Source organism: Ochotona curzoniae, unplaced genomic scaffold (genome assembly GCF_017591425.1).
Source record: "Ochotona curzoniae isolate NIBS_2020 unplaced genomic scaffold, NIBS_Ocur_1.0 contig_2688, whole genome shotgun sequence".
NCBI lineage: Eukaryota > Metazoa > Chordata > Mammalia > Lagomorpha > Ochotonidae > Ochotona > Ochotona curzoniae.
In genome coordinates, this window is record NW_024465553.1 from 6,149,598 (window position 1) to 6,164,275 (window position 14,678).

At 41.5% G+C, this 14,678-nt stretch overlaps 1 protein-coding gene across 5 annotated transcripts in view; it reads right to left on the reverse strand.

Moving 5' to 3' along the window:
* Positions 1-14,678, reverse strand: part of UNC79 (unc-79 homolog, NALCN channel complex subunit) — a 210,975-nt gene that overhangs the window by 154,339 nt on the left and 41,958 nt on the right. For all 5 annotated transcript variants that reach the window (XM_040975119.1, XM_040975118.1, XM_040975121.1 and 2 more), the window contains 3 exons: positions 6,713-6,805; positions 1,290-1,345; positions 556-685 (listed from right to left, as the gene is read on the reverse strand). In XM_040975119.1, coding sequence (XP_040831053.1) covers positions 556-685; positions 1,290-1,345; positions 6,713-6,805 — 279 coding nt within the window. The remainder of the gene's footprint in view (positions 1-555; positions 686-1,289; positions 1,346-6,712; positions 6,806-14,678) is intronic.

Genomic DNA, 14,678 nt, shown 5'->3' on the forward strand with positions numbered 1-14,678 from the left:
CAAACAACACGCTACTAAGACCCAAGGTTTGTTTCTTTTGTAGAATTTTGGTTTTGAGTGTTTTTCTTTTTTGGTAGATAATCTATCATTACAGTTAATATTAACGCTTATTTCTCATGACTGCTTACATCGAGACTCTTCCATTGTTAACTCTTTCTCGTCACCAAGACCATTGAGGTCACTTAATTCTGCTTCATCGCATGAGCTGGTCACGATGCAGGCACTGCACGCCTTCTCATCAGAGCTGAGTTAGCCAACTGGAGTTTTCTAAGGAGGAGCAAGCCTGTGGTCCTCCTCCCACTGCTGAGGCCTTGATGTGATTAATGACAATGACAGTCAAGGACAGACACCAGCAACACAGCAAAGGACACTGACGCCTGCACGGCCAGCTGTGCTGTCGCAGATGAGTTTCAGCGATTTACTTTTAAACCACAAAGTTCAGAAAGCATTTGCGATACCTTAAGGTACATTAAATATACTCTACCATGACAGAAAGAGGCTTCCGTGGGGTAACCAGGAGCTAAGGACCGGGCTCCCAGGACCCTCTCCTCTTACCTGTGTACTGCAACCCCCGGTACTCGCTTATTGCCCCTGGAGGTTTTAAATTGGGCCAGTAGTGGAAGAGCATCTGTACAGCTGGAGGCTTCACCTGGGAGGGCCCATAGGCAATCACATAGAGAAGGTCCTAGGGAAACAGGAGGCACCTGTTGACTTCGCATCAGCCAATCAAAAATACAGGTAGCTCATTTAGTATCACAGTGCAGAGGCCAGAGGGGGTTATGTCCCTGGAATCTCCTCAGACCGGGGCGATTCGCAGGGCACATGAAAACACTGTCCCTCTGTAAATACGCCCTCAGAGTTCAAAAGTATACTCTCTTTAAACAAACTCCTCTCTAATCAGATTAATGTCAAAGAAAGAGTTTAGGATAGCATACGTCAGTTTCCCAAACAGTACATTAAAATACAAAAATATTTTTAAAAATTTAAAAGTCTTTTTCTGATCACATTTCTTAATTCAAATCTCTGAAAAAAGATTCTTAGGCAATCTTTCTAATTAAGTAAGATTATTTGTCAGGCAATATAACATTTGCTTAATTTCAAGTATGAGATACACTTAATTAACTGTCTGCACACTGGTCTTAAAATATCATTTCTGCTCTAAATGATAAACAATTAACCAGCATATAGGATAATAAATTTGTCCCATATAACAATTATAATATGCAAACAATTTTCACTATATTATAAATTCATTTTGTGATTATGGAAGATTTCCCCCAAAAACTTACTTTCCAGACTTCTTGCTTATATTTCATGAGGCATTCCAATAATTGACAATGATACACTGTAAGAAAGAAAATATAATTTTATATGATATATAACAGATAAAACATTCTTTGAGATATAATAAACTACGGTTCTCTACACTGATCATTAAAAATTACATCTCTATATATTCATATTTTACAAAAATCACGTCCTTTACTATAGTCAAAAGTCCTTAATAAATATTGCCTGTGTCATATGAACAAAGGAAATATTCAGAAAAGCTCCTAGTAGTCATACTTCCTTAACATAAACTTTAATCTACATAATCAAGAGCTACACAGCAGAAAATTTGCTTAGCAGGATTTAGCTCATATTTGTTGAATATTATCGTGTGTCAGATATCATGCTAAGAACTGTATACAAATTATCTCACAACTTAGAAAAGTGTCGTTTAGTTTCCTATCTTGGCAAAGATTGGACAGATACCACGTGACAGACGGATTCAAATTGGAGTGTTATTTGATCATTAATTCCACCTTGTAGAGGACTCCTAAAAGCCAGGTGACAGCAAGCTTCCTCAATTTGCCTATCTTCACTAGAAGAAAGTTACTTTTGCCCTACCCAATGTTCCCCCTAATCTCTCTTCAACCCCATCACGTAGCCAGACCAGGCTCAGTGCAGGCCCCCAACCTCCACGTCATCTGGGTCAGTCTGCTTCCTGCGTGACGTTTCTGCAGCAATGAGGACTGCTGGCTCTGTCCTTTATCGAACACACTCTCTACCTTGGCTTCGCGACATGGTAAGACTTTTGTAACCTGTGCTGGACTCTGATGTTGGAACTCAGCTGCCGTCACCAATCTTTTTTTCCCTTGCCCATATCTAATACACAGACTTTCCCAGACCCCCTCGCAGTTATGGATGCCGGGTAAATCCATCCTCAACTGTAGGACCTGAGTGAGAATCTGCTGGGAAGCTTCTCAGACACACTTTTCTCTCTGATGAAAAAACAGCCTTCTGAGATCTTTTTCTAACGACTCTGACTGATCACAATTTTGGATGTGGCTGTTTGAGGTTACAGTAATCCCTACTAAAGAAGCCACCTTGCAAATATGAGGATACATCCAACAGAAACATAAAGATGCCAACTCAGCCCACTGATGACCTTCCCTGGGGAGCCTGCTCTTATTCCAGGATTGTCTTTATGGCTGAAGAGAACCACCGTGCAAATAGTTTAACCCAGAAAAGCCCATGTCTCACCAAGTCCTATCAAGTTTAGGTCCTACGTAACTTTCAGATCCACTTTCCTCAATTCATTGTCCCTGCCTCTGACAGACCCAGGCAAGTGCAGTGGATCTCCTTGTTAGTGCATTTATATCCAGTCGGCCTCCTGAAATTAAAAGTGTATTTTTAACTGCAACTAGAGTGCTATAACACATGCTCACTCAAAACCCTTCAATGGCTTTTCATGAGATCTGTGATAAAGACAGGACTCCCTGACAGGGCATACAGCATTCTGTATCTTCTCACAGAACTCCTACCCCAGCAAGCATCCCTCCCAGGCCACACCTTTCACCCATCAGCCCCATCTGAGACCAGGAGGCTCCCCTGCCTGAGCCCCTGCTTCAACTCCCAGCTTGCTTGTGGGTTTTGTCCATCTCACGCACCTTTTCTTTCTCAGATAAAATATTATTTCCTCAGAGACACTCTCTCTAATCTCCCCAATAAAAACAAAATCCCCTTTCATAGATATTTGTAGCACTATGCACATAAAACACCAGTTACAATTGAAATTTCATGTGTGTCTGATTCTATGATCACTGTATGGATGCCATCTCCTCTCCTTCTGTAACTTCACGATAAGATTCATGAGACAAAGGGAGAATTCAGCTCCGCGCCACTAACCATAGTATGCCATATTCAGTCACTGGAATTTCAAACATTCTCCTTCAGCTGTCACCAACTCTGGTGCGGTGCTGCCTCAGCACTTCCTCCCACCATGCCTGCCACCCTCTACAGGTCTGCTCCGTGAGCCTTCTGCACAGTATTCCACGGCCTGCTCCATGGACAGACCTGAAAGCTCCTTGGAGCCCCTGCTCCTCTCCCCACCCTCGCCCATCCACTTTGCAGATCCAGTTTGCTCCAGTGGTATGAAGCCTCTCGGGGTCCTTGTGTCCCACAGAATTCTCTGCTTCTGGCGAATTAACACTGACTTCGAGGTTTATCTGGTATTTTCACAGATGACTTTCACACTGTTCATTCCTGATTTCTGGGAACAGACATGCACAAAAGACAGACATGCTCCCTGCCACACACAGCAGCTGACATTTCCGTGCAGTTTCACCATCCCCATCTCCACAGATGGTCTCTGTCCCTCAGGCCCAGTCAGCTGGGACAGCGTTCTTGACATGAGGACAGGCACAGGAGCGGCCATCTCCAGAACCAGCAGCCAGGCCCTCGCCGGATCGCTGCATCCACCGGCGGCTTGGGCCTGGGCTGCCCTGTCTCAGGGCCGTGAGAAACCAATGTTTGCTGCTCCCACCTATGGTACTTTTGTTATGGCATCGTCAACAAGGAAATTTAGAACTAAGAACTAGAGCACTGCCATAACAAATGTGGAGGTGTTTGAAACTGGGAGACAGGAAGGGCTGGAAGAGTTCTGGGATTCAGGCTAGAAAACGCCTACAGCGCTGTGAGAGACCCTCTAATGCTGGTGTAGGCTTAGACAAAAATGAGGACACGATGCTAGAAACTTGGGGAAAGGCCATCTTCATTACAAAGTAGCATGGAATTCATGTCCTAGTATCATCCTGCGGAATGCAGAGCTTGTAAGGGATGAAATGGGGTTTTGAGTTGAGGAAATTTGCCAGCAAAGTATGGAAGGGAATAAGAGGGAAACAATTTAAGAAACAGAATTGGGAAAAATTTTAAATTGTTCATTGATAATGAAGCAAAACTTAAATATTTGGAAATTCCTCAGCCTATTTATATTGCAAGCATGAGAAAGCCTGTAGCCAAGTTACTGGAATGAAGAGACTAACCAGCCATCTCAACAGCGGCCAGGCACCACCACCCATGACAGAACAAACTACTCCCATCACAGGCTGAGAGCTCGGGTTCAAGAGCCTCGGGGCAGCTTGCTTCCAAGAAGGGGTCACCCGCACTTGTGACACCTCAGGTCACACCACCCAGCACCACCTCACAGTGCGCTGTGACACCATGTCCTCAGCAGACTCCAGGCAGTGGGGGTGGTGTTACCTTGACCCCAGTGCAGCAGGTGCTCCACCCATAAAAACTGTGGGGGTGTAGTTGCTTAGGTCCTAATTTCAAAGGATGTCCAGGAGAGAAAGGAGCACAGAGTCACAGCCTTGGGACAGAACCGGGGCAAAAAAGCTCACGTGGGGGTGGGGCCAACCAGAGCCTAGGCCTTCTAATCTCCAACAGGGAAAGCTACAGGGGCAACTCTATCTACCTCAAGTCCAGGACCACTTGCAAGCCTTACATTTTAATGTTGCTAGGATTTGGCGTATCTGGACCCCATTACCTCTTCTTCCTTATGTCTCCCATTTGGATGGGAACATTCTGTCTTCTCTCTGCCACCCAAACCTCTAAAATCTCTCTCTCTCCTCTCTCCCCCCCCTCCCTCTTCTTTCTCTTCTCTCTCTTTTCTCTCTCTCTCTCCAGCACTGTATTTTAAAAGCAGGTAACTTGTTTGATTTCACAGGTTCACAGCTGGAGAGGAAATTGCCTTAAGACGAATCACACCTTGACTCTCACCCATGTCTGCTTTGATGAGACTTACATTAGATGTCGGACTTTGAACTTCTCAGTTGATGCTGGCATGCATTAGCCCTGGAGACCACTGGGATGAAATGAACATAATTTTGCATGCAAGAAGGATATGAATTTTGGTGGACCACACATGGCACGCCATAGATTGAATGTTTGTGCTTCCCAAAATTTACAGATTGAGTCCTAATCCCTGATGGGAAGGTATGTGGTACTGCAGCCTTTTATGAGATAATTAGCTCAGGAGGGTAAGGTCCTTATGAAAGGGTTCAGTGCCCTTACAACAGAGGGATCAGAGAACTCACTTACTCTTCCAGCAAGTGAGAATAAAATGTAATATGGCCATCTGTAAACTGGAAGGCAGCTCCTCACCAGCTCACCAAAGCTGCAGGCTCCTTGACCCAGGGCCTCTCAGCTTCATGACCTATGAGAGGTAACTTGTTTCTGAGTGCCCAGTTGAGAAAATTTTTGCTGCAGCAGCCCAAACAGAACAAGGCCAAGAATGATACTGTGAGCTCAGAAGTGCTAGAATTTTAAAATGGAAATGTGTTCCTCATCTAGAGGCAAAAGCTCAATTGCCTTTCTACATAAAAACAGCTCCATAAGCTCTGCAGATCTGGCAGCACAGCCCCATTCTCCTGCAGTACTGGTATCCCACCTGAGTGCCAGTTTGAGTCCTGGCTACTCCACTTCCAATCCAACTCCCTGCTAATGTGCCTGGAAAAGCACCAAAGCATGGCTCAAGGCCTGGGGCCCTTGCACCTGAAGTGGCAGACAAGAAGGAAGTTCCTGGCCGTAGATCAGCTCCAATCTGCCCATTGCAGCCATTTGGAGAGTGAATCAGCAAATGGAAGATTCTCTCCCTCTCCCTCTCAGTAACTCTGACTTTCAAAGTAAAATCCTTTTTAAAAAGTGCTATACCATTTATTCACTTTGCAAATAAAGATAAAATGAAAATGAAAATTAGATTCATATCTTAGCAAATGACTCCAATAAGCATCCCCATTTTATTCCCGTTTCCCAAGGTTTGTCTGGAATTATAATGATAAAAAGAAATCAAGTAGAAATCTACCTGATAATCAAACATATAAAAAATGGCACAAAATTTTTCATCTGTCAAACTCCATACACATTTTACAATCACATCCAACGGGAGATCACAATGAGACAAGTGCTTTCACACACAACTAGCGAGAATAACAAAATATTTTCAAGTCCTTCAACCCATTCATCTTTCTTTTATCATTCAGAAAAAACAACATTCAAAAGTATAGCAAAACATTTATGCTCAGGAATTTTTATAAGGTATTAACGTAAAAAAAAATCACCAAAATACTAACAGTGGGTATCTTTAGCTGTTAGAATTACAGGTGATTTCTATATTTCTAATTGAACTACTTCTATAAACATATATTCAATCAACTCTTAGTTGATGTTCTAAAACCGAGTCTCAGACATTCTAAAAAATATCACTGGCCAACAAAACTCACTGCTAATAGCAAATAGGCAGAGCAAATTTAGTTTTAATCAAATGTTTGTTTTCAAAACTGGTCTGTTTCTTTCACCAAAAACAATTCTTACATGAAAGCTGGTGACCCTTGATGCCCTGCTGAACGACTCGTTTTGGGATTAGTGCAGCCCCTCTGGCCCCGCTCACCTGGGTTGGACGTGTACTGCATTGCAATCATGAGCATGGAGGATGCGGACAGGTTGACGTGGGCGGGGACTCCTTCTCTCCTTGAGGAACCCACTGAAACCAACAGTGTTTGCATTAGACCCCATTACATTGCTGCACAGTTACTTACTACATTACATAGATCATGAAAGCTACAAGGGACGTGTGTGTGTGCGTGTGTGTGTATGTGTGTGTGTGTGTCTCAAGGCAGTAGATATTTCATGCAAATAAAATCACAAATCTGTCCTGGCATACAAAGGTCTACCAGCAAAAGGAACAACACCAAAAGGTGATGTCACGGCTTTATCAGAGTTCACTTAGGTATGGTGACGACTCCCAAGACGTCAAAAAAGAGGGGAAAAACGCCCTCAAGCTCAAGCATAAACTCAAATTGAAGGTTGTCCCAACAAGAAATTAAAAAGAAACAGTTTTCAAAGCCAACTTGAATGTATTAATGTTTAGAGATGCAGATGAAATAGTTTGCTTATAATATGTAACATTAATTTAGCTACACTTGCAAATTTAAAGTAGTATATTATAAAATATAACATCAATTTAAATACTGTATTCAACTGCCGTATGTCATTAAACAGTTTAACGCAAATTCCTCTGTAACTGTATTTGGTGTCTTCATGTAGAACCACTTTTCCCCAGAGCTTACCATCTTCACATCCGTCTGAGTTGTTCAAAAGAAAGCATTTTCAAACCTGTGAATAATGCTGTGTGGACATTTTACCCTAAGCCAGCGAGTCATCAATCACAAGGCAAGTTGGTTTCTTCAAATTCCAACATATAGCTACATAATCCTAACATTCACTTACATGCTGCTTTGAAAACATCTCTAAGTGGCTTGCTTATAATGACATCAAATGTTGCATTAAATATTTAAAATGCCTTGCTGGAAGTCAATTGGGATAATGGGCTGCCTCTAAAGGGTACCTACCCTATATTTCAGACACAAGGATAGGGAACATGCAATGGGAGAAACTCAATAGGACCCAAATGGAAATAGAAGCCCTTTTTTATAGGAGATAATTGCAGCAGCAGCAGGGGAAAACTCTCCATGTGTGGGCGTGGGTGACAAGCTGGCCAGTAGACACAGAACAGTGCCCTGGGTGTGTAAAACAGAGTCAACTCTCTATCGCCTACACAGTAGAGGAAATCATTGCCATGGGCAGCAATCAAAAAACAGATCATTTCAAACTTTATTTTGTACTGAAGTACAATATGTGGGGATTACAGCTCACCTATAACCAAAAGAAAACCACATACAGTACATGATAGAACCACTAAAATATCAATAAAATTTTTGTCACATACAAAGTAGAAGAGACAAAGAAAACTTAACATGATTTATATATATATATATTTTTTTTACATAAAGGACTTTGAGTATAAGCAGCAGCCTTTTACAACAGCTTAACTGAGATGAACAAAGAACAAGACAGATACATTAGGAATTTCCATTTACCTGAGTTTGCTTTTGTCAACAGCTACATCTGGGCTGTTGCTAACCAACCAAGCAGGGGGTATTCAGGAAAACAAGTTAATTTGGTTATAATAATAGACAGAGGTATAAATAATTACATTAACAATGTGGCGATCAATTCACTGCTCTCTGCTGCTAATGTTGATTAATCAAATATGATTAAGTAAATAAATAAACAACTCGAAGCCAAACTCTCCAGAACAAGATGAAGTTACTCTTAAACTCCAGCCAGGGTGTTTGCTCAAATTCTACTTCTTGGGTATACACATCTAGAGATTCCAGCTCCATAAGGCTGGAAATCAGGAAATTACATGTTTCATTAACAAGCACACCAGGTGATTCTGATGCACACTGGAGCTAGACCTCTATTTGAGATGTATCATTAGCGGGATGAGAAATAAGAAAGGAAGCGCCCAGTCAGGGGTCCAGGGACAAAAGGGACAACTGCCAAGTCCCTTGTGCCCTTTGTTTAAAAAAATAAATAAAAAAGAAAGTCTAGTCTTGCATGCAGTGAAGAAAAGAATATAGCTATATATGTATGTATTCATACAGTATGCTTTCTTTGTAGAACAAATATTTCACCTTTGTTTAAATCATCTTAGATTTTTTAAATAATAAGCATTTTTTAAAAAACAGAAAAAGCTACCATTCGAAAAGGCTGAGGGCCATTATGCCTGGAGGCCTTTAAAAATGGGAGAGTTGCCCAACTGTCTCGGATGATTTAAGTGACGTCTGCTTGGAGAAATGCCCACATGGCTCAGCAGGTTTTGGATCTCCCCACTCCCTCTCCAGAGCCGCGCTCTGCCTCACGTACAGCCAGCCATAAAGCCAAAAGCATTCCCCTGGCTCAAAAAGCCCTAGGAAGTTGGCTCCAACACTCACAAAAACAGACGGTGCCTTGCAGTTTCTGAGCCTTCTAAGAGACTGACTAAAATCACCACAATTCTAATTTAATAAACATGCACAGGCATACATCATTTCTCAAACCTTATTTAAAAGGCATGATGTAAACAGATGTGCAGCTTGTCCTCATGAGGATATTAAAAGGCAGCATAGCATACAATAGGAGAGAGAAAATAAGCACAAAACAAAATTTTACAAAATGTGCTGTGCTTGGGAAATAAAACAAAAAGTCTTCAGATCTACTCCCCACCTTCCCAGAACAAGCACTGTCATCATCTGCTCCTTCCATAGGCGGAATCGATGCCCCACTGTGTTCCTGCAGCTTGGCGTCCTCATGCACCACCCTGATCGCAAGCAATAACGTAAGTAAGTGGGAAGAGCCACCTGATGAAAGAGAGACCACATGATCTCTATGAGAGCATCAGCATCTTTGGTGGGTGGACACTTCAGTATACGCAACTTTATAGTTCATGCTCGAGGTACTTATTCATTCAGCCAGTATTCGTTTATTGACTCCTACACTTAGCCCTTGTTCTTGGCCATAGGGATACAGTGTAAAGGCAGTCTTGGTCCTCATGCCCCTTAGATACTAAGCTAACCATAGATGACTATTCGAATTTAATTGAAAATTCAGCTCCTCACTCTCAGTAGACAGGTTTCAGATCACATACTCAATAACATAGATGACTAGTGGCTACTAGGCAGCACAGAACATCCTTACAGGAGGTCCTGAGGGGGAGTGGTACACCAGAGGAAATATAAAATAAGGCAGGAGAATGACAGAAAGTGAGGCAAGGTCGCTGATTTAGCTAGAAGGTCAAGGAGCACCCCATAAAATTGCAGTCCTTTAATCCAGCATTTAAAGGAAGCAAGGAAGCCAACCAGGTGACCATTTGGAAAAGGACCTCTAAGACAGAGGGGAAAGCACAGAACAAGGAGAAAAACTCATTTTTTGATGAAAGTGCAGAGTGACACAAGGAGAGTTAGTGATAAAAGGAGCGAGACAGGCAGGGGTCAGATCCCAAAGAGTTGTGTGGAGCAAGCAGGGACACTGAATTGGATTTACAGGGAGAACAGCTAGATGGTTTTGATGAGGAAGGTGACATGATCTGATAGACTTGTCTGGCAGAGTACTGACTGTTTGGTGGAGAACAGGCAGCAGGAGGACTGTAAAGGGAAGCACTACAGACCAGGCCAGAGATGAGAAAGCACAGGGCAGCCACCTGCATTTGCATACGCTGAGATGAAGCCCACCAGCTCCCACGTCTCCAACACATAAAAGCGAAGGAGTCTGCTGGGGAGAAGAAACACAAGCTGCTGCCGGCTGTGCACTACGACAGAAGCACTTCTAGTGCTTTGCCAGCCTGCACCACGAGACGGCACCCCCTGGACCCACAAGCCTCTCCTCTCTTCAGGCTTCAGTTTGTACGATCAGAGGTCAGTGTGTTCCCTGAGACAAGGTTTCTGCATAAGACAGCCATCCCCTCCCCAGAGCCTATCAGTTAAACATCACTGGTGTTTAACTGAGAAGTATAAGCCAACACGATCCCGAAGTGGTTGTGTCATTCAAACATTTGCAGATCAGTAGGTTAACGAAAAGTCAGAGACGGGATGCCTACCAACCCTTCAGAAGTGTGCTGTGAGGTTCTAGGAGCTCAAAACCAGCCATAACAATTACATTTACTTACACAGCAACCTCTAGGGGAAAAGAGTCCCAAGCCCCAGACGATAACTTCTTACCTCGAGCAATATTTAAGATGCTAAAGTTTTAAGACAACATGAAGATTTCAGCAGAATACTAGAAGTCTTTGCAACGGGATCTGTTATACCTATGATTCAACCACACATTGGTTCTAGTGCACTCTTGTGGAATGACACACAAAGGTCATTCCCAATATTATCTAATTTTTCCAATTTTCCCAGCAGGGAAATTGGGATTATTCACCACTTGACAACTAAGGAAACTCAAGTGTGATAAGGGTAAGAGATTGGCCAAGAATCAAAAGACTGCAATTCATTTCTTCTAGATCCCTATGCTAAAACAATCCCCATGCTTTTTCAACAATAAAGCTCTTAAGAAGAACATGACCTGCCTTATTTTTAAAAAAATTGCCAGTAAAAAAGAGTGTGCGTATATTAAACATTAGCAGCTAAATATCATCAATATCTTGTATTCTTGCTGCCTTTTTCTACATATTATTATTCAGTTGAAAAATCGTAAGAATATAACACACAATACTTTTGGTGGAAGTAACTGAACAAAAAACAACTCCATGCTTAAAATCTGAAACCAGATAATCAGTTAAAATAATCCAGTTATTGTTAAATCAATGCAAAGTTCTAAACGAGTGTTTACTTCTCCTGTGGGTAAATTTTTGAAAAAATTTAACTTGTTAAATAAAAATGATGAGAATCCACAGTCCAAGACACAAGGATATGCTAGAAGAACCTTGTATGGTATTGCTCATCTTTGTTAATTTTCATTTATTTGAGAATCAGAGAGATAGGGAGAGAGAGTTCCTACCCGCTGGTTCACTCTCGCAAATGCCCACAGGAGCTGGAGCTTGGCTGGAGCCAGCGCTGGCAGCCACACATCTCATCTGGATCTCCCAGGTTGGTGACAGGAATGGCTAAGTTAAGCCACCACCTGCCTCCCAGGAAGCTGGACTCAGGAGCCAGGGATCAAACCCAGTTTAAGTTGGGAGATGGGCATTTGAATGGATGCCTTCATCTCTAGGCTAGATGGCTATCCCATTTGGGTTTAGTTTTATCTTTAAAATAGACTCTATACCAACCAGGGTTCTCCTAGAATTGTCTTTTCTCTCTTTTCTGCCAGAGTCGCATCTTCACCACAGCCATGTTTCAGCTCAATCCTTAAGTTACAGATCCTTTTACTGGAAACAAGGTTTCCATGGTGACATGCAAATAACTCTGCCAATCTTTACTAACTCCCATAATATATTTTTCATAAACAAAGCATACTGCACACACTTAGAAGGAAAAGCAGTGTGTTTTATTTATGGAGGAGTTAAAAAGAAAAGGTTACGTGAGAAGAAAATTTTATATTAACTAGGTTGAGGTTTGCTCCGAAAAACCTCAAAAAGAGCTATTTCAACATAAAAGTAGTATGTTTGATTTATTGACAAAGATGGCTTCTGATACACATGTAGGCCTTTTCACCTGAAGGAGCTACCTTTAGTATCCTTTAGTCCATTTCCAAAAGTTCAGAACTTCAACTTGGAGGTCCTTGGTTAAGGACTCATTGAAAACTGTGTGCTCTACACTTAGTGTTAGGCACAGCACATCAAAACGGCAAAAGCTGTTTCATGTTACAGACTTCATCAAGCACTTAGAAGATGCAACGTCCTTCACTCTAAGTCCCAAAACAAAAACACAGCATTCTGGAGAAGGTCCAACATTATTGTCTTATTTTGGTCAACATTTCTAGACCCTGGGGTAACTACCAAAAACAGAAATAGCAAGGATACAACAGACAGAGCCATTCTCACAGCAACCCATATTAACAGGATTGCTCTGCAGACAGAGCCTTCTTCCTCCCACGTCCCTGTAACTGCCTTGTGAAACGACAAGTCAGAAAGAAAAAAACCTGAGGACTGCAATTGAATTTGGCTACCCAAGCTGGCACTACAAGGTAATTTTCAATGATTTAAAGATCACAAAGATTGGCTACTAACTCCAGGAATGAGGACAACAAACAAAACAGAACAATAGGGGAAAAAAAATAAAAACCAGAGCAGGAGAGTTCACATGAAGCAGGCCCAAACTGAAGCAGGGAAAAATACGAGAGGTCCTCGAGAAACTCAGGTGAAATACTATGGAAACACAAAGCACAGACTTAAAATTGCATGCACTTAAAGAAACTTATCTATTATGGTTTTCTACAAACTTTTTGGATGTACTTTCACATGTGCCTCTTACATAACTAAGATTAATGTTGCTACCCTGGACTTACAAAGTCAGAAATAACCTTAAATATAGAACATTTTTTTTCCAAACTACTTCTTAAAGTTGTAAAAAGAAAAGGAAATACTAAAGATGAAATGTTCTGTTTACATTTTTAAACAAAAATCAAATTACTCTACCAATAAGCACCAAAATTCATGCACTTTGTAAACCCAATTTATTATTTTATTCTTTCCTCAACTCCCCAAATTCAAACATTCTTTTATCTAATTAAGTATTCTAGCATAACTACAAGGTGATATGAGGTCTGTTACGTCTAAGTAGTAATTAATAATCAGGGCTCAAGAAAAAAAAAATTCCCCTGTCGGAACACTAGATCAGTCTTAAATATAACTTCAGAGGTCTGATATATATATAGTGCTCCTCTCAAAATTAATAACTTACTCCCAGGCAAGGATACAGTGACTTGGTTTTGACACAGACTCATCTGCTCCTCTTCAAAAAAAGAAAGCAAGAGGCATGGCTATTGACCTCATGGTTGACACCGGTTAGGTCCCCTGCATCCCGTGTGGGAGGGAGGGATGAGATCAACTCCCACCTATGGTCCCTGGCTCCAGCTTCCTACTAATGTGCACCCTGGGAATAAACACTGATGGCTCATGGGAGCAGGGCCCTGACATCCAGGTGGGAGATCTGAGTTCCTGGCTTCCAGCTTCGGGTTGGCATGGCCTTGGTGGTTAGCTGGGCAAGTGACCCAGTAGTTGGGGCTGCTCTCACACTCTCTCTGTCTTTCTGTCACCATCTCTCTGCCTCTCAAATAACTAAATAAAATATTCAAAAAGTTAAAAAAGCTAAGATTTCTATCCTGTTTAACAGTTCACACTCATAAAATTCTAAGACAGTATCTGTAAGCCAGTGTTTCTCAGTAAGCTTGCATATAATTCAAAAAGATCAAACTTTGTACCACATAAATGGTATGATCAGTCTACTAAGTTTTTTTTTCAAATTGTATGTAAAATTATGCAGATGTCAAACACTTGGCCAAGAACACATGAAGATCACAATTTTACAACTAAAATTCACCTTGATTATAAGCAAATGAACCGGAAAGGGCAGATTTGTTGTGACAGAGCAATATCTTTAATAAAATCTTAAGTACATAAAACTAAAATGGTGAATAATAATTGCTACGTGTTGAATGTGACCAACAAAAGTGTTTTTATAAGACAAAAATAGAGGGATCACCTTACTTGTCCCAGTCCCATGAGATAGCTAAGACTAGTACCTTCGATTTACAGGTCAGAAACAAAATAGTTACGTAGTCAGTGGCTCACACAGTTTATCTGGGGCTGAGCTGTGCTTTAATCTAGTCTCTTTGACTCCTAAACCTACAATCTTCTCAGATGATCCACTGAAACAAATTAATACATAATCCATTTCTTGAAAAAAATATTTTAGAAGGATTCTGATCATAAAAACCACAACCCCGCCTTTTTTTCCTTTCTTTGTTCTCATGTCTAAAAAAGCTCTCAGAATCAAGTCTATGAAAGTACAACAAAATCCACATCAGTCATAGTCCTACCTGGCACTGGGCTTGCAGGCCTTAGCTTTCAAAGAATTTTCCTAAGTTTG